This window comes from Scophthalmus maximus, chromosome 20 (assembly GCF_022379125.1).
Source record: "Scophthalmus maximus strain ysfricsl-2021 chromosome 20, ASM2237912v1, whole genome shotgun sequence".
NCBI lineage: Eukaryota > Metazoa > Chordata > Actinopteri > Pleuronectiformes > Scophthalmidae > Scophthalmus > Scophthalmus maximus.
The window spans coordinates 9,710,703-9,738,053 of record NC_061534.1 but is presented as its reverse complement, the minus strand read 5'-3'; the positions used below and the strand labels follow the sequence as shown (position 1 = coordinate 9,738,053).

Below are 27,351 nucleotides of genomic sequence, written 5' to 3'. Positions count from 1 at the left end.
GTGCAAAGATGGGGAAAAAAAACTTCCCTGGGGGGTTGGGTGGGTGGCTAGAGGTGGCCTTCCTCCTGACAGAAGGGGGGGCAAATAAACATGTAGAGAGGAAACGCGAGGAAACGGGAACTGAAGGAAGCCGACGGAGGAGTGAGGAAAAAATTGCCTCAGTCATGTTTACTCGTCTCTAAATTTGTGGGGAAGGACGGAGATTCTCTGATTACCATCCCTCCTCCTTCTTCTCTCCACCCCTTGTGGGCTGTCAGGGCGTGGCCTGTGACCTCCTGACCCTGTATCATGTGTGTGTGTGTGTGTGTGTGTGTGTGTGTGTTTAAGAGAGAGAAAGAGAGAGAGAAATGAGATGGTAGGGGTGAAGTTTCCCAGCTGCACAGAGAAGGGGTGGGGGTGTACGTTTTTCCTTTGCAAGCTTTCGGTTTTGAAAGAAAAGCCACACACTGAAAGAATGAGCGCTTTGTGTGTGTTTGTGTGCACGTGTTTGTGTGTGCACGTGTGCGTTAGAGAGGCAGAAAGAAATGGAGAAGCAAAGTGAGGGACAGAGAGACAGAGAGAGAGAGTGCAGAAGATGAGGACAGAAAGAAGAGAGGCCGCGAGGGAATGAAATCTGCGTTGAGGACGAAAGGGTGCAACTGTGAAAATGTGGGAAACAAAGTTGAGGGGCGGGGCAAAGCGTGAGTTGGAAGGTGGAGGGAAGCACGAGGGAGTGAAGGGAAATTAAAGAAATAGTGTCACGCTTCTGTTTTGCATGCAAAATATTAACAATCTAGTGCGTGTGTAGAATTTCATAGGAATCCCCTAAATACAAACTCTGTTTATGTATTTCTTCTGTCCTTTGCCTCTGCAGCTCATTACAAAGGCAGCTTGTGTTCAAGTGCTCCGATTCATGTTTAAGATAGAAAAAGGGAGTCGTGTTTCTCAGACTTGACCTGTAAAAGCCCTTCACAGGCGGATCTGGAAGCACAATAAACAGAAATGTGCAGCAACAACAATCACTCAACTGGTTGTCTTTGATATGTCTGTGTGCACGGAGGATTCATTTTGGAGATGCACACATGTAGGTGGTTCAGTGTATGTAACAGACTGCAGTGAACAGAACGAGGACAGCAGGGCGAAAAAAACAAAAAACAATCTCCAGTGCCCACCATCCAGGACTTGTACTCTTCAAGAGCCAGAAAACGTGCAGGGAAAATCATTACAGATGCCTCACACCCTGGACTCAGTCCCTCTCCAGCTCCTCCCCTCCAGCAGGCACCACAGAGGCCTGTGCAGCAGCACCACCAGACACGGGGGCTGTTTCTTTTCTCGCCCTGTCCCCCTCCTCAGCAGCCGATCGGGATCATCTGCCGTGCCATGGCTACACTTCAGATAGATATTAATAATCTGAGTTTGCCTTTCACACGAAGATGAATGCAGCAGGAGATTGTCTGAGTCAGACGCGTTCACAACAAACGGCGGGCCGGTTTCTGTTACATTCTGCGGCATCAGGGGGCCTGCAGGAGGCGGGACATGATGATTACACCTCTGCGGAGAGCATTGTCATCAACGCGTGAATCTTCCGGAGATTTTCACGCCGTACTTTCACACGGTTCTCAAAGCTTTGGAAATTGTCCGGAGCAATACACATACAGCCCCTCTGGAAAATTTCTGGAAAATGTCCTGACTTCGGTCTGAAAGCAGCTGTGATGTGTAAAGTTGTTTGCACTTTCCATTCACACTTGGACTTTATAGGTCTCCATCTTACACCCGGTGCAAAATAGTGCCCTATGTATATTGTCTTTTATACCTGCTTTAATGTCACCACTAAAGTGGTGTTTGTGTTTAATTTTTTATATTTTTGTGTGTTGTCTCCTTGTCGATTTGAGGGTCAGGTGACAGGAGGTTTAATTTTGAAGCAACTTACATAAAATTGACTTGGGGTTGACTTTATGTCATCACATGTTATCACATGACACTATTCAGTATCGATTTAGTACGCAGTTCTTTTTGAATGTAGCTTTCAGCAGTTTGAAAATATGGCAAAAAACATTAAAAGAACTGAAGGATTAGCTTTAGAACCGGAACAAACATGCTCATGCGCTGATTTAAGTTTTGGGTTTATATTGCTTCAGGGCATTACAAGTATGATACACAGACTAAAGCTGGGTTTGTTTAGCTTTTTAAAACGAAGCTAAAAAAATGTAAATATATTTTTAAGCGAATGATCAAGGATTAAACGGAATGAATACCGCCGTTGTCTCCCTCCGTCCTCCCTTTTGAAGAGGAGCCAGCCGCCTTTGAAATCTGCAGTTTGCGAGGCCTCTCAGCCTGCATCAAGTGACTACAGCGGCCAAATTGATTTTTTCTCCTGGCGATTTTATGACCAGCACAGATATGCTGATTTTGTTGCAGTAAGCGCTCAATCAATGTCTCCACAATAGCCAGCTATTTGTCCTGCAGGGGCCACAGCTGTTTGGTAAAACAATTAGCAATTATGAAAATGATGTTGTTGTTTTTTGGGATGCTGAAAGCCTCCACATGTTGACTCCAAGCTTCTGCTATCTGTCAGGAATGCGTTCAGTCACATTTTTTTCCACTTACAGCAGGAAAAAAACTGCAGTTTTCTGGTGATTGTAACCATTTGGCATGGAAATCAATGCTTGGTGATACAAGTGAAGTACATTTGGATTTTACAAACAAACAAAAATATTCCGTATTTATCCGTGGTTAAATAAGAAAGGACAAAAGTGAAACTGCTGAATCACGACTGAGGTCTGCTTTATCTAAATTTGCTGCCAGTCAGTTCCTGCAGCAGTAAACAAATTAGCCGTATATTGCCAGACTCATCGGTGGTGCAAATTTGGCGAATGGTTGGAACTGTGACTAAATCAAGCAACGTAAACATGTAATGTAAATATGTTATGTTTAAATACCCGCTGCTCATTTGAAACGTGTGGCGCAGGTGATGCCACACATCTCAGGCTACATCCACACTACTACGTTTTAGCTCCGAAATACATCACTGCTGCTACACTATGTTTGCACCTGCCGTCCACACTATACCCCAGAGTTGTCTAATTCCTTAAAACAGGGAAGTTTGGAAAACGCTGCTCGCCCCGTTTTAGTTTGAAAACTCCAGGGCTGGGCTGTGGTATGGACGGACAAAGATGGAGATTTTTGGAAACGCACCCACATTCTCTTCCTGGTTCTTATCAGTGAAGTCTCGACTGCCAGCGCTGGAGGCAAAACGTTGTAAACACTTACTTTCAGTTGCAGTTCAAACCCGTGGTCAGTTCAAGAAAAGAAATCCCTGCTCTCACTTTTCATTCTTGCGCTTTCTCGTTTTTTTTTTTTTTGTAACTAAGCAACCAACTACAGAGTAGACCCTCTGCTTCCTATTGACACCAGTATGCACATGCCCAGTCGACGCAAACGGTCATGTGATATATACGTTTTCAGGTGAGTTGGTATGTATGAATGAGTGCACCGAGGAGCAGACTAGGGGTCAACACAGACAAGCCAGACACTGCCATGAATGAACTGCTGCCCGGGCAGGAGAGGAGAGCTCTCCATCTCGCCCTCTTCCTTGAGAGAGTGGGCCTTGCCATCAATCAGTGTCTCTCTCTCTCTCGCCGTCTCTCTCGCCGTCTCCCTCCTCTCCCCTCTAGTGGCAGTTAGGGAGCCCCGTGGAGTCCCGCTAAGCCTCTCAATAGCCGCCCTGCCTCCCACCTCGAGGCCCATTCACTTCTAATGAGGTGCTCAAGTGTCTTTGCCTTAACATGAGGGTCAACACCACAGAAATGGGACCTTGTCACACCGCTGGCTCCGGCCGCTCCGGCCGCTCTGCCGAAAGCTGAAGTGATTAACGATATCGTGCTCCTATGTTGTTAATTTAATCAGTGTTTTTTGTTAGATGACATGAATATTAATCGCTCACGTGATGTCAGAGCATTTCAATATGTATTTAATTCTCCCGTGGCTCCTGCTTATCAACAGATTAACCTTTATTTTCTTTTCACTGTTGCTCTGCGATTTGCTGGATACTTGGTGCGCCAGGCATGTCCCAGCTCTACTATCTGTTTGACACTTGACAAATTATTTTGACAGCCGCAGTTACCTTCTGAATGAATGGGCAGCAAAGGCAGTATCGCTTCACTCCACCTGAATAACGCGCAGAGTATCAAGGTCCCAAACACACCTTGTGCACTCGGGCACGGCAGACGACGACGCACAAGGCCACTTCAGTTGCAGGCACTCTCTCTCTCGTCTCACACTTCCCAAATGCTTCTTCTTCTTATTCTCTTGGAAATGAGTCAAGCGCTTTGTCATCAATAGCCTTTCCTGATGTGGTGCTGTGGTGTGAGCTGGGCGCAGGCTTCTGGGGCCCAGAGTGAGTCCACCTTCCTTTATTTACATGGATTGAGTGTGAGCAGGCACGGGCAGGCTTCAGTGTCAAGTCGATGACATGGTCGGCGAGAAGGAAAGCTTCTTGTAAAAGTGAGAAGAAAAGAGCAGGAGGTGAAGGTTTAAGGACTCTAACTCTTTTAATGTTAATTTGATATTTTCTGGCTGGATTGTTTTTGATTTAGTGCCACCCACTCGCTGCTGTATACAGCCTGAGTAACTGCGTATGTGTGTGTGTCTGTGTATTCAGCCCTATATTTAACTCTTCGACACGCATCACAGTTTAAATTTATTTCTTGATTCATGGAACAGTTGCGCATTAATAAATATTGCTGTAAATGTGCCAGAGTTAGTCAAGAGGCTATTTTTCATCTGTGGTCCCTGGACAAATGTTACAAAGTCATCCTAAAATGGGAAAAAAATATTAAAGTGAAAGTTAAGTTATTCATATCTTCTAGGCATGCAGAACAATAATGGAAAAAACACAATAGTCTATTTACTCTTATCCAGTCAACATCTAATGGTATAAAGATGTTCTGCTATTATATGCCTTAATCATTTGTCTTTCATTCTCTAATACATTTTCGCCCGGATTTAGTGCAAATTCGAAAATGTATTCTCAATAATCTTATAATATTTTTGGCATTTCCTCTCAGGTTATTTATGCCAAAATTGCAAATGCGCATAAAAGCAGGTGGATGGAAATTATCTCTTCTCTTCTCCTCTCCTCTCATCACCACATTTAATCCCCTTATGGCCCATTCGCAGTGTATCAGACAATAACGTCTGTCCAGGGTCACATGAGTTTATTCAGATGAAGCACAAAAGCATAAAAATCCAAGTATTAAAGGACCCGAGATACGTGGATGATGCCGTCATGCAGAGTTACTCGGAAACATCTGCGTACATAAAATATAAATACAGGTCATCCCCACCACATTCATCTATGTAAACACAAACAAACTGAGGAATGTGCGCTTATAGATTTAAGGTCAACATACGTGTGTATTCATGTTTGTTTTTACTCAAAATGTTGTGTCAAAATCCTAGAGGCTGATTGTGATTAAATGACACCACCGTGACAGTTCAGACTACACATCCCATTCATTTATTCATTTCCCCCTTACTTATGGGAAAACACTCGCCACTCCTCACTTAGCATCCACTCGTCCGCAGCAAGCAAAACATCAAAAGATTTGCGTGTGGTGCTGTTTTCTGTGTGTGTGTGTGTTGAATTGAATGGGATGTGACTGTCAAAATACATAAGAATGTGGGATAATGCTGTTGGCTTTTCTTTGCACAGTTGGCTCTTTTCTGATTGTCAGGGTTGGCGAGGGGCCAACGTATAACATATACAACACACTGTTTAACTCTCTGCATCATACAGAGCCCTTTTTTTTTAATAATCATACCTTATCTGTTATGACTCTCCTGCCAAATTTCTATCTCCTTTCTCTTTGTCCTCTGAATTCACACAAGTGTCCCTCTCTCTATACGACTTTCCTGCTCACGGCCCAGACTTCTAACTGCACCTCCACACACACTATAGTGCCTTATACTACAGGAAAATCCCATTTTGCTCCTGATTTTGGTATATTAAGCTCCAGCTACAGTAGATCCTCTCCAGTCACCCTCATTACAACATTGACTCTACATTAATATCTCGTAAATTATAAATGAAACTGTCAACTTCCTCTTAATTAATGACAATCTCTGGAGTCACGTGCAGTTCCACTCCAAATATGGAACTGGACTGACTGGTGAGACGCTAATTACAAATGGCTATGATTCATTTCAGTTTACCAAATTAAAAATAAATGAAAAATAGTAGAAATACACAGAATTTTTCTTTTGCCAATGTAAAAAAACAGTGAATTTAACCTATAGTGGAACTAATGAAAGATTATCTTATCTTATCTTATCTTATTCTATCTTAGACTTAGTGCTTTCTGTCCTGTTGAAATGATGAGAAAATCTGAGCTATAAGCGACTGGTGTTTTCTTGTGGTGTGACATTGTTGTCATTTATTTCCCTCCCTGTTTCCTGCATGACTGTGACCATTTTGTCCTCTGGAGTGTGTAAGACGTTCAGCTTAGTCTGTGAAAGAGATCCCTGTTTTGCATGTGGAGAGGCTGACGACCTCTCAGAGAATTACACGTACTGGTCACTTCATACCTCTGCCTGCCTTCCTCCTCTCCCTCCTGTTATTCTCGCTGTTTCACACGAGAAGAGACGCACATTAACACTCAAACTTAATGTTTTCACTTCTCATTTTCACCTCTCTGTCCTCTCCTTCTCTTGCATGCCAGGAGAGGTGCTCCAGGCTCCCATGTACTCACTTGGCTGGATGTCACGTGCTGTGTATAGAGCCCTTGTGATAAACCACAATCTGTGTCACTTAAATCTGTGACATGATGTATTATGTGCATGTGTCTGCAAATTTAGATTTGTTCTGCAGACCTGAGCTGCACACGCACAGCGAGATCTAAGCCACTTTTTGCACTTGTGCTCTCAAAGTTCCTGTTTGTGCTTTATTCTTTCCTTTTTTTTAAGCAGTCAAATTCCCCCATCGTCATAGCCAGTAATACAGTAGAAGAAAAAAAATGTTTTAACTGTGAATTCAGTGTGCAAAGAAGTAATGAGGGGAAGTTGTGTAAGGGAATATTGAAAGCTGCTGTGTTGACATGGCCTGGGTCGGTGCCAGCCAGCCATTCTTGCCCTCCACTTTGACCTTCGCTTGGGAGAGGTGGGGCTTTTTTTTGGCTGCTACTCGACCCCGAGCGGTGCTGTCGGGGGAAAGAGAAGAACAAAAACATGTAGATGGACGTGTGGTCAGTTACTTAGCGAATGCTTAACTGGGATATAGTGTAGTTGCTTTAGAGAGCTCGCGTTTATACAAATGCATGCACTCATCGCACAGCACTCACACCCTTCTCTTGCCTTTCTGTCTGACTCACTCCCACAACTATGCAAGAAACTCCATCTCAGGCACCTAATTGATTCCAGATTCCCCCCTCATCCCTTCACTCTCTCTGAACCTCCTCCTCCTCCTCCTCGCTGTCACTGCTGCCCCTCGTCCTGTCCGTCTTTCTGGGCTTTCTGGGTCTCAGTGCCTGCCATGTGTGCATTCAGCTTGTTTGCCATGTGTTCTCAAGAAAGTGTTTTTTTAACATGTTTGTTTGATGCTGTTGAGTGATATTTTGTGGCTACGTGTGGAAGTATTATGTTACTGTTTTTCATCTTAATTCCTCTGACGTCATGCTTTCACAAAAGCCAATCTTTATCGGTATATACGATTACCGTCATTAGGTGAGATGATTTGATAAGGGAGCAATTTAATCATCCGCCTTTTCTAATGTCTGCAGTCTTAACATCCGTAGGAGAACTGGAAGGATTTGATAAGCTCACTGCCTGCGTTCAAGACTTCAAGTTGTAAGTTGTAGAAGTTGTAAATCGAACCTGTTCTGGGCCGTTATACACAGTGAAAAAGCAGAAGATGTCCTTGTGCTCCCACATCTAAATCCCACAGAGCTGCCAGTTTACTGCCATCTGACTTTCGCTGAAGTGCAGCGATCAGCGGGCCTGCGAGACGGCACTCTGCTGTGTTAAGTTTTAGAGGTGCAGCTGAGAAAAAATAAGGGAAATGGTGTCACTAGAGCACGAGAGTGTGCGTGGGCCACAGTCACATGGACACGGGCGGAGGGGGCGGAGTGTTTGCTGTGTAATGATCTGAAGAGCAGATATAGAAAGAAGGTCTGTCCTTCTCTTTTGTTATTCACGTGGAAAACTGTAGCCTATAATCGTGACCTCCCTTCACAGAACCTATTATATTTCATGCATTGTGGTCCAACAAGTACACAGCATTAACCCTGCATGTTTGGACCAGTGGAGACTGACGTGGTTGAGTTGAGAAGTACAAACGCACACATAACACTGACAAAAGACAGCTGCGTACCAACTTGAAACATTGTGAGGAATTCACTACCGATGTCAGGTCCTGTTTTAACCACTGGTGTACGTTTGTCAACTGACCTCACTTGATCCTGTGATCTGGTCTTGTGTCCAGAAACCCCCCCCCCCTCCCAAAGAGGAGCAATAGCCTGGGCCTGTAAAGCAAGTTTCTTTTCCCAGGAGGTTCCAAACAGACAAAATGGTGCACAGATTGTCTTTCTACTCTCACGCCACGATGTTCCTCTGCAGCCAGAAAGAGTGGGCTCGAGCAAAGCATTAACTGCCGATACAGAGCACAAATCGCTCTGCTGTTATGTAAGACAAGTCATGCTATGCTCAAGAGAAAAAAAACGGAAAGAGCCGAACGAATGGGGCAGGTACTCGTAAAAAGCCTCTCTGATCTTTTGGTTGTACAAGAAACAGCGAGGCTAACAGATGGAGACTCGAGTAAGTTCCATGGAAGTGTACGTCTGATGACAAACAAGCTATACACAGATGTGGGAAGCATCCATATGCACTTATGGAAGCAAATGCTGAGTAGAAGAAGATAATAATCTAAGTTGATACAGTTTGAAGGTTGAGACGGTCAGGGTGCGAAGAGCTGCAATTATTAGAGATGTGACCGATATGGATTTCTGAGGCCAACACACATTTTTGGGCACCGATATTTTGGCTGATATACATCAACAAAAGGGAATGATTCCTAAGATGTCAGAGATTTCAAATCCTTATGACAAAGGAATGTAATTGAGGCTTGATATTTTACAGTTTAAGCTTAACCTCTATTATGAATATAAAGAAAACACACATACAACCCAAACTGTTTTTTTAGCGTAAAACATGGACATAAATGCACGCCTTTTCCGCCTTGTTTATTTTGTAAAATGAAAGTTCTCATATCAGCACATATCGGCAAACATAAACGTCGGTCGACTCATGTCTTTGAAAGTCTCACATCTGCTGACATCATCGGGTAGCCGATATATCGGTCGGGCTCTAGTTGTTATAGCAACAGGGTTTCGGAAAGCTGATGCTGAAGGTCGACGTTTTAGTCCCTGTAACACTGCAGGTATTGTGTTTTCAGCGTCGTTAGCCATTGATGCTAATCCCATTTTGGGAATGTAATTGGATTGTGGAATAGGCAGCAGAGAGAGACCGTTGCGATTAGTCTCCACCAACATGAAGCATCTTCATTAAATAGAGGCTTATGAAGAAAGATAGGAGGGCGCCGGCGTCTAGACACCTGTGTTAGTGCAGCAGAGCGAGAAAGTGGGTAGTGGGTAAAAAAAAAGGAAGCAGGTCTAAAAAGACGGAACGACACGTTCACAGGGATATTTAAACGGTTAGAGGGATGAGGACGGAGCATTGCTGGCCAGATGTGGTGACATAAGAATAAGTGGAGGACAAGAACTAAAACTGAACAAAACTTTCATCAAAAATTCATCCAGGGAGAAAAATGAGGCTCAGGAATGTTATGCTCCCTAGAAAAGTTTTCCTTACATCCTGATTTCTACTAAAAAAACGTACACACTGGTAAATGGGCCATACAGTGAAGCTGTGTTTGTCCCCCTTTTCTTTTCTGGGACTGAGTTTCTGACTTACTGACCCTGTCTTGTTGCATAGCCACATTAACTCTGGCTCAGTGCCGGGGTAATACAGCATATTATTGCCATATTAACAGCCAGAAGAGCTATTATTACATTCGCAAAGAATCCAAGTATCCCCCTCTGGTCTCCCTCCACACTGTTCTTTCTGTTATTCTAATGTCTGTGCGAGTGTTATATTAGGAAATGTCCCTGTTTGCTTATTACCGCAAACTGCTTCATATCTGTTCTTGGTGAGAAAATGCTAAGACAGAATTAACAAGTAATAGCAGTGGAGGGAGTGAACCCCTGCTCTCTTATGTCACACACCACACATAAATGACTTCAAGATTAAAGCTCAACCACATTTTTGCTGAACTATATTATTTCATCAAAAATAATATACCTGCAGGGGTTTGATTGCATTGTTATATGAATATGAACAATTTATTTTCCTTTGAGCTGACTGCCTTGCCTGTCTTCAGCTTTTACGCCCTTTTCATTTTTTCTCTTTTGACATCTTCTAGGCCTCACTCCGACCTCATCCCCGTGTTCACAAGTCACTAACACCCGTGTTTGTTTTTCCACTGACAGGTAGTGTCGTGAAATAAAATAAAACAAGCTTTACATGACACTAACACATCTACAGACGTGTCACTCCCCTCTGTAGCGTCTCCCACCAGCACATACCTGACATAGTCATGTTGTCTGTGTTGAGTGCTCAAAGGCAGGAAGTGCCCCCACCCCAGCATCCATTTTATTGTCTTTCCATGTGGTCACATTGTTCACACTTCTTAGTTCTAAATGAAAAGCTCTTAGATCTTAAATTAATTCAAGTAATTACAATTAATTTACCAAAAAGGCTGAACCAATATGGAACTCACATGGATGAATATGAGTTTGAGTTTTTGATAACAAGGTAATGTTCCGATGATTGTAACGACATAAATGTTGCAATATATATTATTGTTATGATTGTTATTATTCCTCTTTTACTGTGCCTCGCAATTACTCTTTCCATTCCTGTCCGTCACACACACACACACACACACACACACACACACACACACACACACACACACACACACACACACACACACACAGAGAGCAAACAGAGGCCAACCTCAGCTCAGACATGCAGCTAATTAGTAAAGTGAATTAGTAAAGTGGCACTGGGGTTTTGTGTGAAATCACACACACGTACACACAACGTTACATGCACACAATCTGCCCAGTGAGAGCCCATAGCCTGCACAAATCCAGAGACACCACTGGACGCCAAGTCTGCTGGGGCTATTGATCCAGGGCAAATGAACAAATGAGAGAGAGGGGGTTGGGGTGGGGGGTGGTCAGGCCGAGGAAGGAAATGTGCAGAGAAGTGTCATAGTGTGCGAGACAGAGTGTTGTCACACCTCAAGTCCCGCCCTCCCTCCCTCCCTCTCAGATCAATACCATCTTTGTGTTTGCCCGCACAGTTTTGTAGTTGTGAGTGGTCACTCCCCCTAGTGGTGTGAGACCACGGTTGGGAAAGAGGCGGGAGAGGAGTTGGAAGACGGATGAGAGGATGAGAGAAGGAGAGAAATAGATAGCGATGGCTAGAGCGGGCGAGATGCAGAGGATGGGAAACGGAGAGGTGGAAGTACAGAGAGTGGTGGAGGCGACCCAGTTCCATCACTGCATGTTTGTGTTTGGGGCGGCGCTGCAGTTAAGAGCATTGTGGCACAGGGATGGGGGGGGGGGGGGGGGGGGGGGGGGGTATGCGAAAATAAATATGCATCTGTACGGACATTACCTCACCGTGCACACTCACACACGTACATTACGCATATGCAGTACACATGCACAAGTGAAGCCCAGGGCTTGCACCTACACACACTGCATACATGAACATGAACACATGCATACACCGGTTGTGTCACGATGCTGATGATTTTAATGCCTGGTGTTCCTCTGACACTGATTGATGACAACATCCACGCGCTCCACAAACACAAAGACACCGCATTGATTTTCTATTCTAAGCTCCATCTAGACTAGAGCTATATAGGCACATGAAAAAAACAAAGACAAACTCTTAAATGCCTTTATATATGGACTGTTTCATTAATTATATATATTTTTTTAAATTTCGACCTCTAGTATTTTAAAAAAAGATTGCACTTTTAGCTTAAAGGTCAAAGTTGTATTGAAATGATGCACATCAGATTTTTTTCCCGCCTATTTGGAGTGAACTACCACAAACAGAATTGTTTGCCACATCAGCCCAGGACATTTCTTTTTCTGTGGTATTTTATTTTAGGGACAATTTCAGTTTCAATGTACAGACTTTGCTGCTTATCTTCGTTGCTTACAGTACGACAGAAAAACTGAAATTCTTCATGTTTTAATCTGAAAACTGATGACATTTCAGACATTTTACAGAATAAAAATTAATTGATTAACCAAAAACAAAACTAGTCATCAGTTGCAGCCCTTTAAGTAAACATTTTTTACTTGCTTTAAGGGAATCTGGAGTTTTTGGAATCAAACATAATTTAGGTCTGTACGGGACAGAAAATATTGATGAAAATAACTTTTAAATGATTCTTTTATTTACATATTATTTTCTTTAATCTGGCTATCTATCAGTGAATCTGAGTGAAAAACAAAAATGAAGAGCCTTCAGTTTAATCTAATTGGGGCCGAGGTTGACAACATCCAGTTCCTTTAAAGTCTTTCAGGCATGATGCGGTTCCCCGCAGCTCGGGCTGTGATGAATGATGGATCACCGTGCTTTAAAGCCCTATTGCACTTAGCTGTGCATTTAGTGTCTCCAGCACGCTGCTCCCCTGGGCCATCTGTGTTCCTCTTCTGATTAACAGCCAGTAAAAACTCAAATCGTGTTGGTTACACTGACTGACTGTTTGTGAAATGACAGTCTCGCGGTGTACATGCCTCTCACATCCCTACGGGGGGAATCACTGTTGTTTAATACATCAGATCATAGCATATTTCACACTCCTTTTTTTCGGTATATATAGTGTGTGTGTGTGTGTGTGTGTGTGTGCGTGTGTGGATGCCTGACCTTGCTCGCTTGCCAGAGCGATTTGTCACACCTCGTGTTGATATGGTGCAGTGAGCTGGCTCTTTGGCAACTACAGTATAAACAAGAGCATCTTATGTGGATTGCATGTTTTCCAAGTATGTGCTAGTTGCCACCGTTGGAATTTGTAAAACACCTTTGCACTTCCTCTTTTAGGAGCTCTAAAAAAAAAAAAGAAGAAAAAAAAAAACAAATGTGGAAAAGTTTCCTTTAGGTCTTATCAGGGGGGTGTGGTTCCGTTGGGCCAAACTTTGGATGGTAGCGCTGGGAGGAACAGAGGTTGAAGAGTCAGTGGCACAGTTTGAGGGGTCAGGTGTGCACTGCGGAGCCGCTCATGAGGAGAGTAAATGAAGACGGGTCGCGGAGGATTGGCAGAGTGGGGGAAAGGAGAAAAGTTTGGGGATTTTTGAGAGTGGGAAAGAGAGAGAGAGAGAGAGAGAGATATGTGGAGGCAGTGAGAGCTAATGAGCTGGATTTGCTAGAGACTTGGCATTCTGCTCATGGTGCTCGCTCTATCTCTCTCCTCTGTAGAAGAGCTGGCTCGAGCGAGCTTCCTGTCTGAGCCCTGAAGCAGGAGTAAATGAGGGGAGGGAGGGGGCGGTGGGGGGGGGGGGGGGGGGGGGTGTCAGTGGTGGAGGGGTGTTGGAAGCAGTAGAACAGAGGAAGGAGGAGAAGGAGGAGGGTGAGGGGCGGGAGGGACCAGTGTTGAAATTGAATGCCAGGGCGCCATGTTCTTACCGCCAGCGTTACCATGGTTACAGGGTAATTCTGGCGAGTAAGGAAATTTCATTCACTGTGGTATGAAGAGGAAGGAGATGGAGAGAAAAAAACAAAACAAGATGGAAACATCAACAAAGCGACCAAGGAGGAGAAAAAGGAATACGCAACCCCCCGAAAAAGAGAGAAAAGAAAATGAGGGAAGAGAAATAAGGAGAAGAAAGAGGAGGAAAGAGAACACCTCCTGTGCCACCCATCCCCCAGGCGATCTGCCACTGCCGCTCATTCTTTTTTTTTTTTTCTTGTGTATTTCTGTGATGCTTGGTCTGTTTGCCGCCACCCTATAAGCAAACACCCACCCACAATCATCCAGTTCTTCCAGCAGCCCTGCAGGTATATGGCAAAGAACAAAGAGAAACACTGTTAACTGGCTGCTGTGTGCGGGCGCGTGTGTTCTTGCTTCTTTTTGAGGGGGGGGGGCGCGGGGGCGGCGATGGGGGTTTGTGTCGGGGGCTGTAGGGTCGAAGGGGGAAAAGAAATCAAGAGGGTCCAGAATTGTTTCCCCAAAACATTTGACACACATGTGAACTGGCTGCTGACATGCCAGAGGCTCGGGCCGAGTGCAGCTGATTTCTCAGATTTCAAAATGAAAAAGAAGAAATGCAAGAACAGTGTTGATCTAAAACTCTGTTTGCGTGTTAAAACCTGAGCACACACGCATGTGTGTCAGCCTGCAAAGACACAGGCACACTTTCACTCTCCAGCTAACTGGGCTTGACAACTGCATGGGGTTTGACTGGGCTGTCGCTGCAGCCAACCTGACAGCTGTACAGCCAGGCACGCACACACACACACACACACACACACACACACACACAGATACAAACACACACACACTGACACACACACACACACACACACACACACACACACACACACACACACACACAGACACACACACACACTGACACACACACACACACACACACACACACACTTGCACACGACACTTCAAGCATAATTTCTGATGTGATGTGCAGGTTTTCTCATTAGCACATGCAGCATGTTTTTACAGAGTGAGCTATAAACACATGACGCTGAATTATGTTTTGTTTATTTTCCTCAAGCTATTGCAACTAGATGTTTTCTGCTGTCACAGATAATATCAATAAAACGTTCATTATTCAGATGATAAAAATATTGGGATTTATAAGTTGATGATTGTCTCTCCCCCCCCCCTCCCTATCTTCCAGTGGCTGAGGAGGGACTCTGGGAGTGCGGACTGTCCTACGAGTGCAGGACTCTCCTGTTCAAGGCCATACACAACCTGCTGGAAAGGTAAAAACCATCGTCCTTTTCCACAGGCACTTCATTAGCTGCACAGTGGGAATGCGAATGACACACGCAGAATAAGAAAACATGTTACATAACAGGCATAGTTACACAGCAATGTCATGCATTTTTAACGAAGGATACAACTTGCAATGTTGAGACATTTTTACTAGAAAGTGAAGGTGAAGCAACAAAAGGTGATTTTCACGTAACGCGACTTTATGTTTCAAATCCTCTTAATTTCAATATTTGGTAGTTACTTTACAGATTAAGTTTTTTTATTTGCAAAACATTATCAGTGTACATATCAAATATAATGCACCATTATAGCTTGTATATTTACCACCTGAGATATTAGTGAAGTATGAAACGGTTCAAATGAGTTCCGCCACAACCAACTGCAACGTTAAAGTACCACTTACATATTAAGGCACCAATAATACAATCATATATTAATGATTCAACATTGATGGGAGCAATTCTGTGTAACGAGTACATAACGATATGTAATATGAACAAACAATAGAAACATTATTTTATTTTACATTTAATTTCAAACAAAATATTAACTAGTAACTGTAGGTTTTTGTTAATACATCAACTCTTTTGTTTAAGTAAAGTTTTGTACTCAGGATATGACTTTTGTACTAATTTTGTATGTTATTGATACTTTTACTGAAATAAATGATTTTATTATTTTTCTTGCCACTTACAAGTAATCTTGAAATTAAAATAAATTATTATTATTAGTATTATTATTATTATTATTATTATTATTATTATCATTATTATTATTTCTTTTTCAGATCTATGATATGTTTTTAAGTGTTTTGCTTTTATGATTTTAATAAAATGACAATTGCTAAAAGTAGGGAGCGTTTACAGTGTGTAGATAGTGGATAGAAAAATAACCCAATAAGACAGTTTGAATGCATTAGGCAGAATTTGATATTAAAGTGGTTTAGCCTAGTGTGATAAAAAGGACTTGTGAACCTGGAGCAGTCATTGAAGGTACCATCACTTTGAAAGAATGATCTCAGTCACCAAACAAAGTAACTTGAAGACTAAATAATAGGCAGCTGTAGTTTTCTTCCAGAAGCTTCACCTTAATGAAATTGTAAACTGAGCACTGAATCAATTGCTCAAGTACCCAAAGCTCTCCTTTTCTGAGTCGGAGCCATCTGTTAAATGAAGCAGCACATATTTGCTCTCTATTAAGTTAAGCATCAGTGATCATCATAGGGGGCAGGCGGGATTAACCTTCCTATTACCTTGAAGCTAACTCCTTTTATAACTCACTATTTCAACACAGCTTCCACTTCCTCTGTCACAGCGCACAGGGGGAGCTGACCTCTGCCACTGGCTGCTTTTAATCTTTGTTACCTTTATTAAGCTCGACTGTAGATGTTGACGACAAAAAGAGCTGGTATGGATATTTCAGCGAACACACAATAACTCTTGCTTAGGACGAATGTTAAGAGTGGGTACAAAGACTAAATCACAAAATATCATGAGAAGTATCGTGGATATTTAATAGGATATTGCCGGACCAACAGTGGGGAGATGAGAGGTTTTGTGGTTAGCTCAATATATCAACAAGAGTCTAACTTGTTCAAATCAAAATCTGGAGGCTTTTCACCATTACCATCAGCATTTTACACACTACAGTTGCTCCGCTGATGTGATACGCTGTGAACACCTTCATATTGTGTTAACAGTGTGTGCACTGATCTCACATGGGGATCAATACTGACCTTATCAAGTTTGGCTATCGACCATGACACGACTGATACTTATTGAATACATATTCTTTCTACATGTTATTATGAAATCTAATGAAAGAACATGTGTGCAGTGAGCAGCTGTGGGGAGAAAAGGAAATGGTACAGTGATAAGAATGAACCAAAGACGGAGCTGGAGGCTGAAAGCTGTGGATAGCTGGCTGGAGTCTGGCTGGAGTGTAGAAGAGGCCATAAAATCATTTTGTAATTCCTTGACCCGGGTCAGAGGATCTACCAGGGAATTCTCTGGCAACTACACACAGAGACAAGTCAAACTTCTGGGGGGCGTGGATGTTTGTCTGTGAAGGGAGGCCGAAGTGCACAGACGGAGGAATAGCTCAAATAGGGAGCACGATGACCGAACCGTTTAGTGTGATCCAAATTTGATCCGGGGGAAAGAACAGGTTTCGGAAAGTTATGTGTAGTGGGTAGCACTTTGGTCGCAGGCAGATTAGCCTGAAATTACCTTTTGCTTTTCCTGTGCGCTTGTCATAAACTCCACATTTCTACCTTTGCTCGGCTGCAGCTGAGGGACAGTCCCCGCTGCAGTTTATGTGCAATAACTAAAAATCATGAACCAATTCAAACAGACGCAGAGCGAACGTTAAGAGTCAGTAGGATTCTGTTATGCGTTTCTCGTTGCTCAATTTGTATTTCGACAGAAAGTATTTTTTTCACTGAAGTCACTACATATAAAAAAAACTTCACACTGGTTCTACTTTTAAATTCAAAAGACAGAAACTGATGTAATGGAATCTGTTGTTGAGAAGCATTCTGCCGTGCAATGAAATACAACAGTGTCACGAACCACATCTTCAGAACTCTCCAGTGAGAGACAATCATCAGGGGGAAATAATTTATGTTATTGAAGCCATAAGAGACAATGTCAAAAAGTACACTAATGAAGAATGTACAAAAATACAAAATATACACTTAAATACAGAAAACTGTAATGCAATATTTTACCGATCTTTCTTTGCTTTCATTTTCTTTCTCCCTCGTTCTTTTTCACGTCTCTTCACTGCTGCAGATGTTTGATGGACAAGGGGTTTGTGCGGATTGGGAGGTGGTTCTTCAAGCCTCATGACCTGGAAGAAAAGTCTTTGGGCAACAGGTAAGTGAATGTTTAAATCAACACACACACACACACACGCACACACACAAGCCACCATATTTGCCACCAGGCGTCTTATATCGTATTTCCTCTGCTTGATGTTCCAGTGGTTGGCTCATGGTATGAGACCATTTAAAACCAGCACAGTGAGTGGTGGTGAGAGGTGAGAGATGCGCTGAGTCGAGCTCTCACCGCTCACTCACGCTTTCACTCTCTTGGCGAGGGTTGGATGGTTGTGTGTGTGTGTGTGTGTGTGTGTGTGTGTGTGTGTGTGTGTGTGTGTGTGTGTGTGTGTGTGTGTGGCGGTGTCACGCTGTGTTACTGTGGAGGCAATGTGGGAGACAGACAGAGAGACTGAAACTGAGTAAATAGAGGGGTGGGTGTGATGACAGTAGCTCAACTTGTTGCTCCAGCCATCATAGCTCCCTCTCAGAGCTCGGCCTGCCCACTCCACCTCCTCCTGCAGGTGACGGTGCGTCGCTCCTCGCGCACGGCCCGAACGCTGAGCATTCAAACAAATAGCCCCGAGCAAACCACTTACAGTAGCTGTCTATAGGCTCATTTTAGATATATGATTCAATATTGCTCAGGGGCAGCACACACACAGATCCACCATTTATTTACATATGTACATACATGTACTTTGCAGCCTTTGGAACTGGAAAAACTGTAAATCGCATCGTCATTCAAATGCGCCAGAAATTGAGCAGAGCCTGGGAAACTGTCGCTCGAGAAAGTTGCCACGCGAGCGCAGCGTCCTGTGAGGCGCTCATGGTTTCGCTGCTGAGGGCAGGTGGAAGACCCTCAGTGAGGCGTGACATCTCCAGAGTGTGTGTGTGTGTGTGTGTGTGTGTGTGTGTGTGTGTGTGTTTGTGTCGCTTGTGTTGTATACTAAATGGTATTCTGTCAGAAAATACTATGAGGATTGTTTTTTTTATACCTAAAAGCAGCCTAATGTGAAATACACTGTGCATACGGGTAGCACAGAAACATTATGAAATTAAATGCTCAATTACATTTTAATAACCTCAGTCACCAGATCTCAACCATATTAATCAGGTTAACAACTATAGGATATTTGTGACAGCGCTCTCCACCACTATCATCAAATCACCAAATGAGGAAATACCTTTTAGAATTTTTGGTTCATTCCACCAATAGAGATAAAGGAGTCTTGTAGAAACAAAACCTAAGACACTTTCTGTTTTTTTTCCTTCTTTATCAACCATCTGCACACAGTATGAACTATAATTGCTTACAGTATCTACTGTAAGTGTGGGTGTATACAAGGTGAAATATACTTTACACTTACTATTTAGCATGGAATATTTTTTTGTAATCTTATTGTCTTTTATTTGAGAGGTTGTGACACCGTCACAGATTCTCTGTGGGCATTTATCAGGCACATTATCCTCTTTAACTACTGGAAGTTGCTCATTAATTAGCCCATTGAAAGGGAATGGTTTTATTTTATGATAATAATGCAAAAAATGCAAATATAAGCAACATTACAAGTTGCTGGCAGGGCTGATTCAAATTGAGAAGAGGGAGCCACGGAAGAATAAGGATTTAGGAACGGTGTGTGTGTTTTTGTGTGTGTGTGTACAAACATATGTTGAGCATAGAGATTCTGCCTCTGAAATTACAGCCAGTGTCTTAGTGTGTGCAGTGATTTACACGTGTGTTTCTCTTTCATACATCATGCAATTTCTCGTCAGTTTGTCTGCTCTGCGTGAATATGTTGTCAGCTGGTACGCCCCCTGCTGATCCAATGCCGACTTTTACAGTCTGTGAATTATTGAACATCCTGGAAGGAAAGACGGAGACGGAGGAGGAGAAATGGAGAGAAATATGAACACGCAGACACTCGCGCATAAAAATCTCATGTAGATGCTGCACAGGTCGTAATTTTTTTCATGCCCGCTCTCTGCAGCTGTTGCATGTGTAACACTGTGTAAGTGAAGCATGATCATTTTTTTTTCTTTTCACATATCCTCACTTCTGGCTTCCAGCACACGTGCAAACACCCGTACAGTCGTAGAAGTACCCCCACACACACACACACACCATCCCTAGTTCCCAGAATAGCAGTGCTGCCTCACAATTGACAGTGTGAGACCTAAGCACCGCTGCAGAATCCTGGCCATCAGTGTTTTTAAGCCATGAGGGAACATTGCTCAGTTTGGCACACACTGACCTCCTGCCTGAGCTTTAACCAGCTCCTTTGTCTCGTCTTCACAACCACACCGTTGCCTTTCATCCCCAACAGGGGGCGCTTCGGCGCTAATATCCGTGCCATTCCCCCTTTACCCCGTGCCAATTCCTGCTCCTTGGCGCTGCTGCCATTGTCAGACTTATCTGGTGTTTATCTTGTTTGTGTCCCCGGGCATGGCGAGGGTTGGCACATCCAGGAGAAGATTCCCAAACCAACCCCCCAGCCCTGCTCTACTCCCCCTCCCCTCCCCTCCTCTCCTGCTCTCTTTGTGTCTGTATGGGAGGAAAGCACTCTGGGTTGGTAACGGATTGCATCAGATGCTGATGGGAGCAAAAGAGAGAGAGAGAGAGAGAGAGAGAGAGAGAGAGAGAGAGAGAGAGAGAGAGAGAGAGTTACAGGGATACAGAGAGTGTGAGAGAAGAGGCATGAGAGGGAGATGAAGAGCAGGGGGAGGCGCAGTGTGTGTGGTAGGGAGGTGGGGGGTCATAAATTAATCATTACTATAGACGAGTGAATGGATGTATCAGTCTGTCTCTCTCATTAGTTCAGTCAGTTGTATGCATGCCAAGTGCTGTACACAGAATATTTGGTAATCTAGGTGCCTCCATTTGCATTCACAGCCATATGCATAAATAATGTTCATATTTTGCAGAGTGACAGAGATGTCCTCTGGTACTTGACCATGAAACAAAAACAAGTTGTGCCGCCTGTTTAAATACTTCAAAATCTACGATATCCTTCCATGACCTGACAGAATAGCTTCTTTAATACACTGCAAGTCCTCTCCTCTCCTCTCTCCTGTCTCCTCTCTCCTCTCCTCTCAGGGACACTGAGATATTAGCCATCTCCTAGGCAACAGACATGTGGTGTTGGGTCACACGAACAAGGTCACAGAATCTCCAGATAAAAAAAATAAAAAAATAAATATGAAAAGCATTCCCATGCTTCTCAGCAATGTTTCTCTATTCTCCACATCAGAGCTGTGTGATAAATTTACTGACGGCAATATTATTTATTTTTATTTTGTTTCGCGTCACATTAAACGGATGCGTGCAGCGGATGAGGGGAGCTCAACCATGTTTAATCATCAACATTAAACACAAAATAATTAAAAACCAGAATAATGAGCAAGTAAGCAGGTAAACATAAAAATATACATATAATTATTGGTTAAATATTTTCCCCAGGAACTCGCAGTTGTAATGAGAGAAAGACGAAACTCACAGACTGCTACGTGATCCTCATTCAAAGCAATATACATATTGTTTAAAAGGTGATGCTGCTGCTGATGTTAATAGTTTAATAGATTTAAAAAAAGAATAATTTCAAAATGGTATATATCTTTATTATAGAATATACACTACAGGTCAAAAGTTTTTCTAGTTTTTATTGATTAACCATAACTTGTACAAATGTAAGCGGAAAACTTACCTCTACCCAAGGTAAAAAAAAAAAAACTAGTGTAGGTGACCAAAATCTAAAAATATCATGTACATTTCATAGAAAACTGTCCTTTTTACTAAGATTTTCTAACTCAATAACTTATTTGATTATTTGACTGGTTGGAAAATTAACTGACAGGGAAAATGCTTCATCGCGTGGCAGCCTGATGGAAACTTGCAGACCAACTTGCAGACTGGATGGAGAGGGTTAAATGAGTTAGTGACTGAATGAGTTGTGGACTGACTGACTCACTTTGTGTGGCTGTAATAAGAAATAAAGGCTTCGGATTTACAGCGTCACGATTAAGAAAGACTGCTTTTAGTGAGTTGAACGAGGATTTCTTCATAGTTTAAGTGCTTCAGTCAGGACATCCTGACATTCCATTGATTGTTCCTCTCACTCTTTATCATTCTGCCTATTTGAAACTTCAGGTAAAGGTAATTTATGGAAATCTATCATTTATGGAAATCAAATCATTTGAAGGAAACTCAAAGCTTATACTTTTACACCATCGACTAGACACTTTGTTTTAATTCTTACGCTTTATCTCCTTTTTGTGTCAGCTTTTCAGAATCCTTTTGTGTGTGATCACATACATATTTAATACCCCTCACCAGACTATGGGGCAGTTGAGTAATTTGGTCGGTCCTAAACCTTATGACTGCACTGCTGCGTTTGCTAAAATTTGCTGGCTACAGTACAATTCAGCATCATTTCAGGTGCCCAGCTCCAAGCCACTGCTATATAGATGACACTGAACTGTACAGTAGGTGTGTGCAGGAAACTAAGACTAAAAATCATTAAACCTCTTTTTCTGTCATTGGCTATAATTATTTTGGAATATTTTGCTATTATTACAATTTATATGCTTCAGTCCATTAGTATCCAAAAGGCCTTTACAGATAAGTCACTGGGAAACACACTGTATTTAGCAGTCTGTACTGTAAAAATATAACTATAGTACTATAGGAGAATGTGATTAAAAATACGTTCAGGACACCTTTATTTAAAATTACCCCCGTTAAATATTTGGTTTACTGAAATATTAGGATTTTTCTCCTTTAAAGCGTGCTGTGTGTCGAGCCTCCCTGGAGACAAAAGAGAACACGTGATGCACTGTCCTCCAGATTTCTAATATTACCAGGTAAAAACACTGACAGAGAGAGAGAGAGAGAGAGAGAGAGAAGGAAGGAGGAGAAAAAAACACAGATCAATAGAGACCCCGGTGATTCATCACAGTAACAGCCTCGCCAAGAGATCCGTCTCCTCTTTTTTTTTTTTTAATTGGCACCACAGATACAGTGTGAAGGTAAAAGCCTGTGGTAGTGTTGCACTGATGCTCCGACTGAGGTCAGCGACTTCAGGCTTTTCCTCTTTGTGTGGGAGTCGCCCAGTGACAAAGTTCGTCTCGACTATGTCTCGGGACTAATCTAATTTCAATAGACTGATGTTCTTCTGTGCTTCCTGAGCCCCACACTCTGCGGTCCCCGAACACGGCGCCTTTTCATTGTGAATCCATATAGACAGTTGGATTGAGTCGTGTTTGAACACAAACATTGTGATAGTGACGCTGGCTAAAGCCACCCAGTGGGGGCGACTGAATAATACATCAAGCTGGCTGACCCCCCCCTCGTGCTCGTGTTAATAGTGGCATGTGGCTGCGCGTTATGTATGCATGCGCAAGCATAAGCACACTCCTGCATAAGCCCGAGTGTTTCATGCCTGTTTGGTGGGATGTGTTTGTGTGGAATGAAATTATTGTGCCTTTGCAGTGGAAGACGTGTGTGTGTGTACGTGCTGCTCACGAGAGCTTACGAGAGGATAAACGTCCTCTACATCTGTCCACATTTACACCAGAACCTTCTTGTGTCTTTCTCAAGAGATGTGTTCGGATTGTGTAGGAAGGGTTACAGTAGGCAGCGAGAAGGATGAAGAGATAAGTCATAGTAGCGCCGCCGTGGTGGCAGACGGGGAATTTATGGTGCAAATCAATCAGATTAAACCCTCATATCCGAGATAATCTAAGAAAATGCTTATCATACCTGCTTAGCGCATATGACTGTGGTTAATGATTTCTAAAGACGTTTATCAGATCATAGGCTTTGGATGCCTGGAACAGGAAACAGAAGCTCTGTGTGTCTTGCACACAGTTTTTTTTCTCTCCGTCTTCTTTTATCTAACCTTCCTTCATCTTTTTTTCTTTCCCCCTTATGGGTTTGACATTAGAGCCGCCTGACAACCAACAACCACTGTTATTCAGCGTGTGACACGTGCTTGTGTTTGTGTGTCGAGTCCGCGGTGCTTTTTCGGACATCACCCGGCTCCCCTGCTGGCTGGCGGCATTGTGATGCGGTGGACAGACACATGTTGTCACATGAACCCAGCACACAGTCCTTTTCCCATTCAGTGGCAGCCAGGCATGCATGATGTGCCGCATTTAAATGTGTGTGTTCACATATTTTTTATGTGCATGCATGTGCAAAGCGACGCACACAGTCCCTTACACGAAACCCTAAATTGAATTGAATATGTGCGGATCACTGTGTCAAACAGTACAAGCGTAGGCTGTACTGAATGTATGACACACAAGAGACACACACACACACACACACACACACACACACACACCTAAGGGCAGCATATGATGTTTCTGTGTTCTCAAGCTCTACATTCCCTGATTGATTTCACCATAAAATTGTGCTCAGTAGCCGCCCATTAAAACTCTGATCTCATCGATATGTGTGCAGCAATTGCAGTGCGTGGCACTGAATTATTCACCTCTTCTTTTTTTTCTCACACTCATTTTGCTCTTCCCTATACTCATTTCACACTGTATCTTTCTTCCCATGTCCTCCTGATTCCCTCTCTCCAATCTTCTCTCTTGTCCCTTATTGTCTCCTTGTTATTTCAGCATTTCCTTCCTTTTCCTACCTCTGCTGCTCACTCCGTCTCCATTGCTGTCCTTTCTTTTTCTCTTCTTTTCTCCCTCCCTTTTTTCCTCATCTCACTCCCACTCTCACTTCTTTCTCCTAAACCACCCTCCTCTCTCTATCCTTCCTTCTCTCTCTTCTCTCCTCGCTCTATCTCTCAACAGGACTGTCAGCCCCGAGGCAAGTCTCAGCCATCACTCCTCTTCATTTATTAATACCTGTACTCATACAGCCCATCACACACAGCCGCCTCACATCTCTGTCCGCTGTTCTCACACACACACACACACACACACACACGCACCTACATACACATGCACTTGCCGACTGCACTGTCCTGGAGGATGCAAGAAGCCCAGTGTGTCCACACACTCACACCAGCTTACTGTGCAGGAAAGTGCCCTTTGTAAAAGGACAGGGAGCATCAATCTCCCAGCTGCGTCAGCCGACTCTGTGATGCTCTTTTTGTACCTCTGCTTTTCCCGCACATTTAATTGCCCTTTATTGCCATCATAATTGATCTGAGCTCATACTGTAATTGTTGCACATCACATTATTTACTGGTTCTACCGATTGCTTGGAAGGTTTATCACATGAACCTTTTCCCCTCTCTAAACAATATTAAATGATTTTAATCAGCGGCCTTTTGTTAGTCTTTCCTTTAAAAAAAACTGAAAGATTTTATCGACGGTATTCGCTTAGGCTCCTAATTCCTGATTCTAAAACGGAAAAAGAGCGATAAAGATACAAATAGTGATTCCCTTCTATTTGGCCAGGGTGGCAGTTTTTACGAGATAGGTTTTCCCCAATCGGTATCGCACATCTCGTAAAAATATGCAGTATAATAAAAATACAAACACAAATATCTACATGAGAGGGAAATTAATTCTGATGGATGCATTATTTCACGGCCTTGTGATATCTGTTCCCGGGTGTTAGGACTGTAAGTACAGGCAGAACAGAAAGTCTAACTAATAGTTAGCCAGCCAATGGAAAATTAAAAAAAACAATAAAGACCAACTAACTGTCTTAAATACGCCAAATGTCGCATTTATCCATGTAGATTCATGACTTCACACTCTGATGATCATAGCATTTTGTAAATCGAGATCTTAAAGATGCCTGGATCCAAGTTGCGGTTGTTTGTGCATATGTGCATGGCAGTTAGTCTGACTGGTACACTCGACGTGCAGCTGTTCCCCTGAGCTTCCCTATGCAGCTATATATAGCTCTTCTTATGTTGTAATGATGCACCGAGGACAAGGTTCGAGGGCAGTGACATTGAAAGCGTTTTTTGACTCGTGTTCTGTAGAGATGTGAATTGTGCAGATGATGAACTACTGTAGGGCTGCCTCTCTATCGCTCTCTCTGTGTGTGTGTGTGTGTGTGTGTGTGTGTGTGTGTGTGTGTGCCTGTGTGCGCGCGCGTGTGCATGTGCCCGGTGTTTGTTGCAGGCTTGTGCGTGCATGCATATGTATGTGCTTCCTTCCTCGTGTGATTGTGCAGACCTGTGTTCAAACCACCTGCTGTTATGAGAGTATGTTTCTCTCTGCAAGCATCAGGAATGTTTATGAGGCGGAGAAATTGGCCTCTCCTCGCTTCGGGTGCGCTCAGCTCCACCTGGAGGCCGTCACAGTTACCGCCGCAAGATATTTGGCTCCCTCATGGCTGTTTAGTTCTGCCCGTGAGTAACCGTGGAACTGGCCATTTTATTGAATTTGATGATCCATTACGGCTCAAATGGAGGTCCTGCTCCCTCAGGGCAAAGGAAATATTGCATAGGCAGCAGGGTAATCACAAGGAGATTACAGTACCTGCTGACTTTATTGTCAGTCTGATATATCTAAACCAAGGTGGTAAGGAGCTTTATAGATTAAAAATATACATCAGTGAACCCGTCTTGGTAGTTAATGATGTCCAGCCCGCCCACTGGTATATAGATTGCAATAACACCCCAACAATTACTCCTCTATGATTAAAAAAAGAGAGAGAGGAATACATGATGAACTATGCCTGGGCTGTGTAATAAAGAGAGCCTTGCATATGTAAACATGTAGTCACCGCAATCAGTCATAAGCAAATGAGGATTTATACCTGCAATAAGACGCCTGTGTGGGAAATGATGAAGAAGATCAATGCAAGGCTTTTACAAAGACACATTTTGAGCATGTTCTCTAAACTGCTGTTTGGAGAAAAGCACTCATCGTCTGTCACGCAGCTGCCAGAAAGACCGGCACGCTGAACGTTTGTTTCTCAATGGAATTGATTCATGGGTTTGTTCAATCTGAAGTTGAACATTTCACGTCATTTCAATTCAACTCTAAGGGCAGTGTCTGTTTTACAGAGCAGACTCACGTTGCACTTTGATTTGTTTTTTTTTAAATGTTGTGTACAAGCTGAAACTCAAAGGGATCTGTTCGCATCTTTCCATGATCAGCTCTCAGTAAACACACAGTAATGATGTACACTACCACATCCCTGCACCGCTTCTGTTCATCTGCGGTCTCATGATTTAAACTGTTTACCCTCTTCTGTCCCCAGTGAACACCTCTCGTGTTCCTTCTCCTTCTTCCTCCACGGGGAGAGCAACGTGTGCACGAGCGTGGAGATCGCCCAGCACCAGCCTGCATACCACATCACAGAGCACCACATCCGTCTCGCGCAGACCTCCATTACGCCAGTGCAAGGTACAGTAATACCGCAAAGCCATTGTTTTCGTGTCGTACACAGAACAAAAACAGAAACGGGGTTCAGTAAGGCTGCACTGCAACAAAGTACACGCAGACATTTGTGACACGACTGCTGAACAATGTA

General features: G+C 43.2%; 1 protein-coding gene across 8 annotated transcripts in view; it reads left to right on the top strand.

Moving 5' to 3' along the window:
• LOC118284826 (mediator of RNA polymerase II transcription subunit 13-like) overlaps positions 1-27,351 on the top strand; it is a 71,771-nt gene that overhangs the window by 27,752 nt on the left and 16,668 nt on the right. For all 8 annotated transcript variants that reach the window (XM_047329423.1, XM_035607933.2, XM_035607928.2 and 5 more), the window contains exons 3-5: positions 14,976-15,060; positions 17,866-17,949; positions 27,079-27,224. In XM_047329423.1, coding sequence (XP_047185379.1) covers positions 14,976-15,060; positions 17,866-17,949; positions 27,079-27,224 — 315 coding nt within the window. The remainder of the gene's footprint in view (positions 1-14,975; positions 15,061-17,865; positions 17,950-27,078; positions 27,225-27,351) is intronic.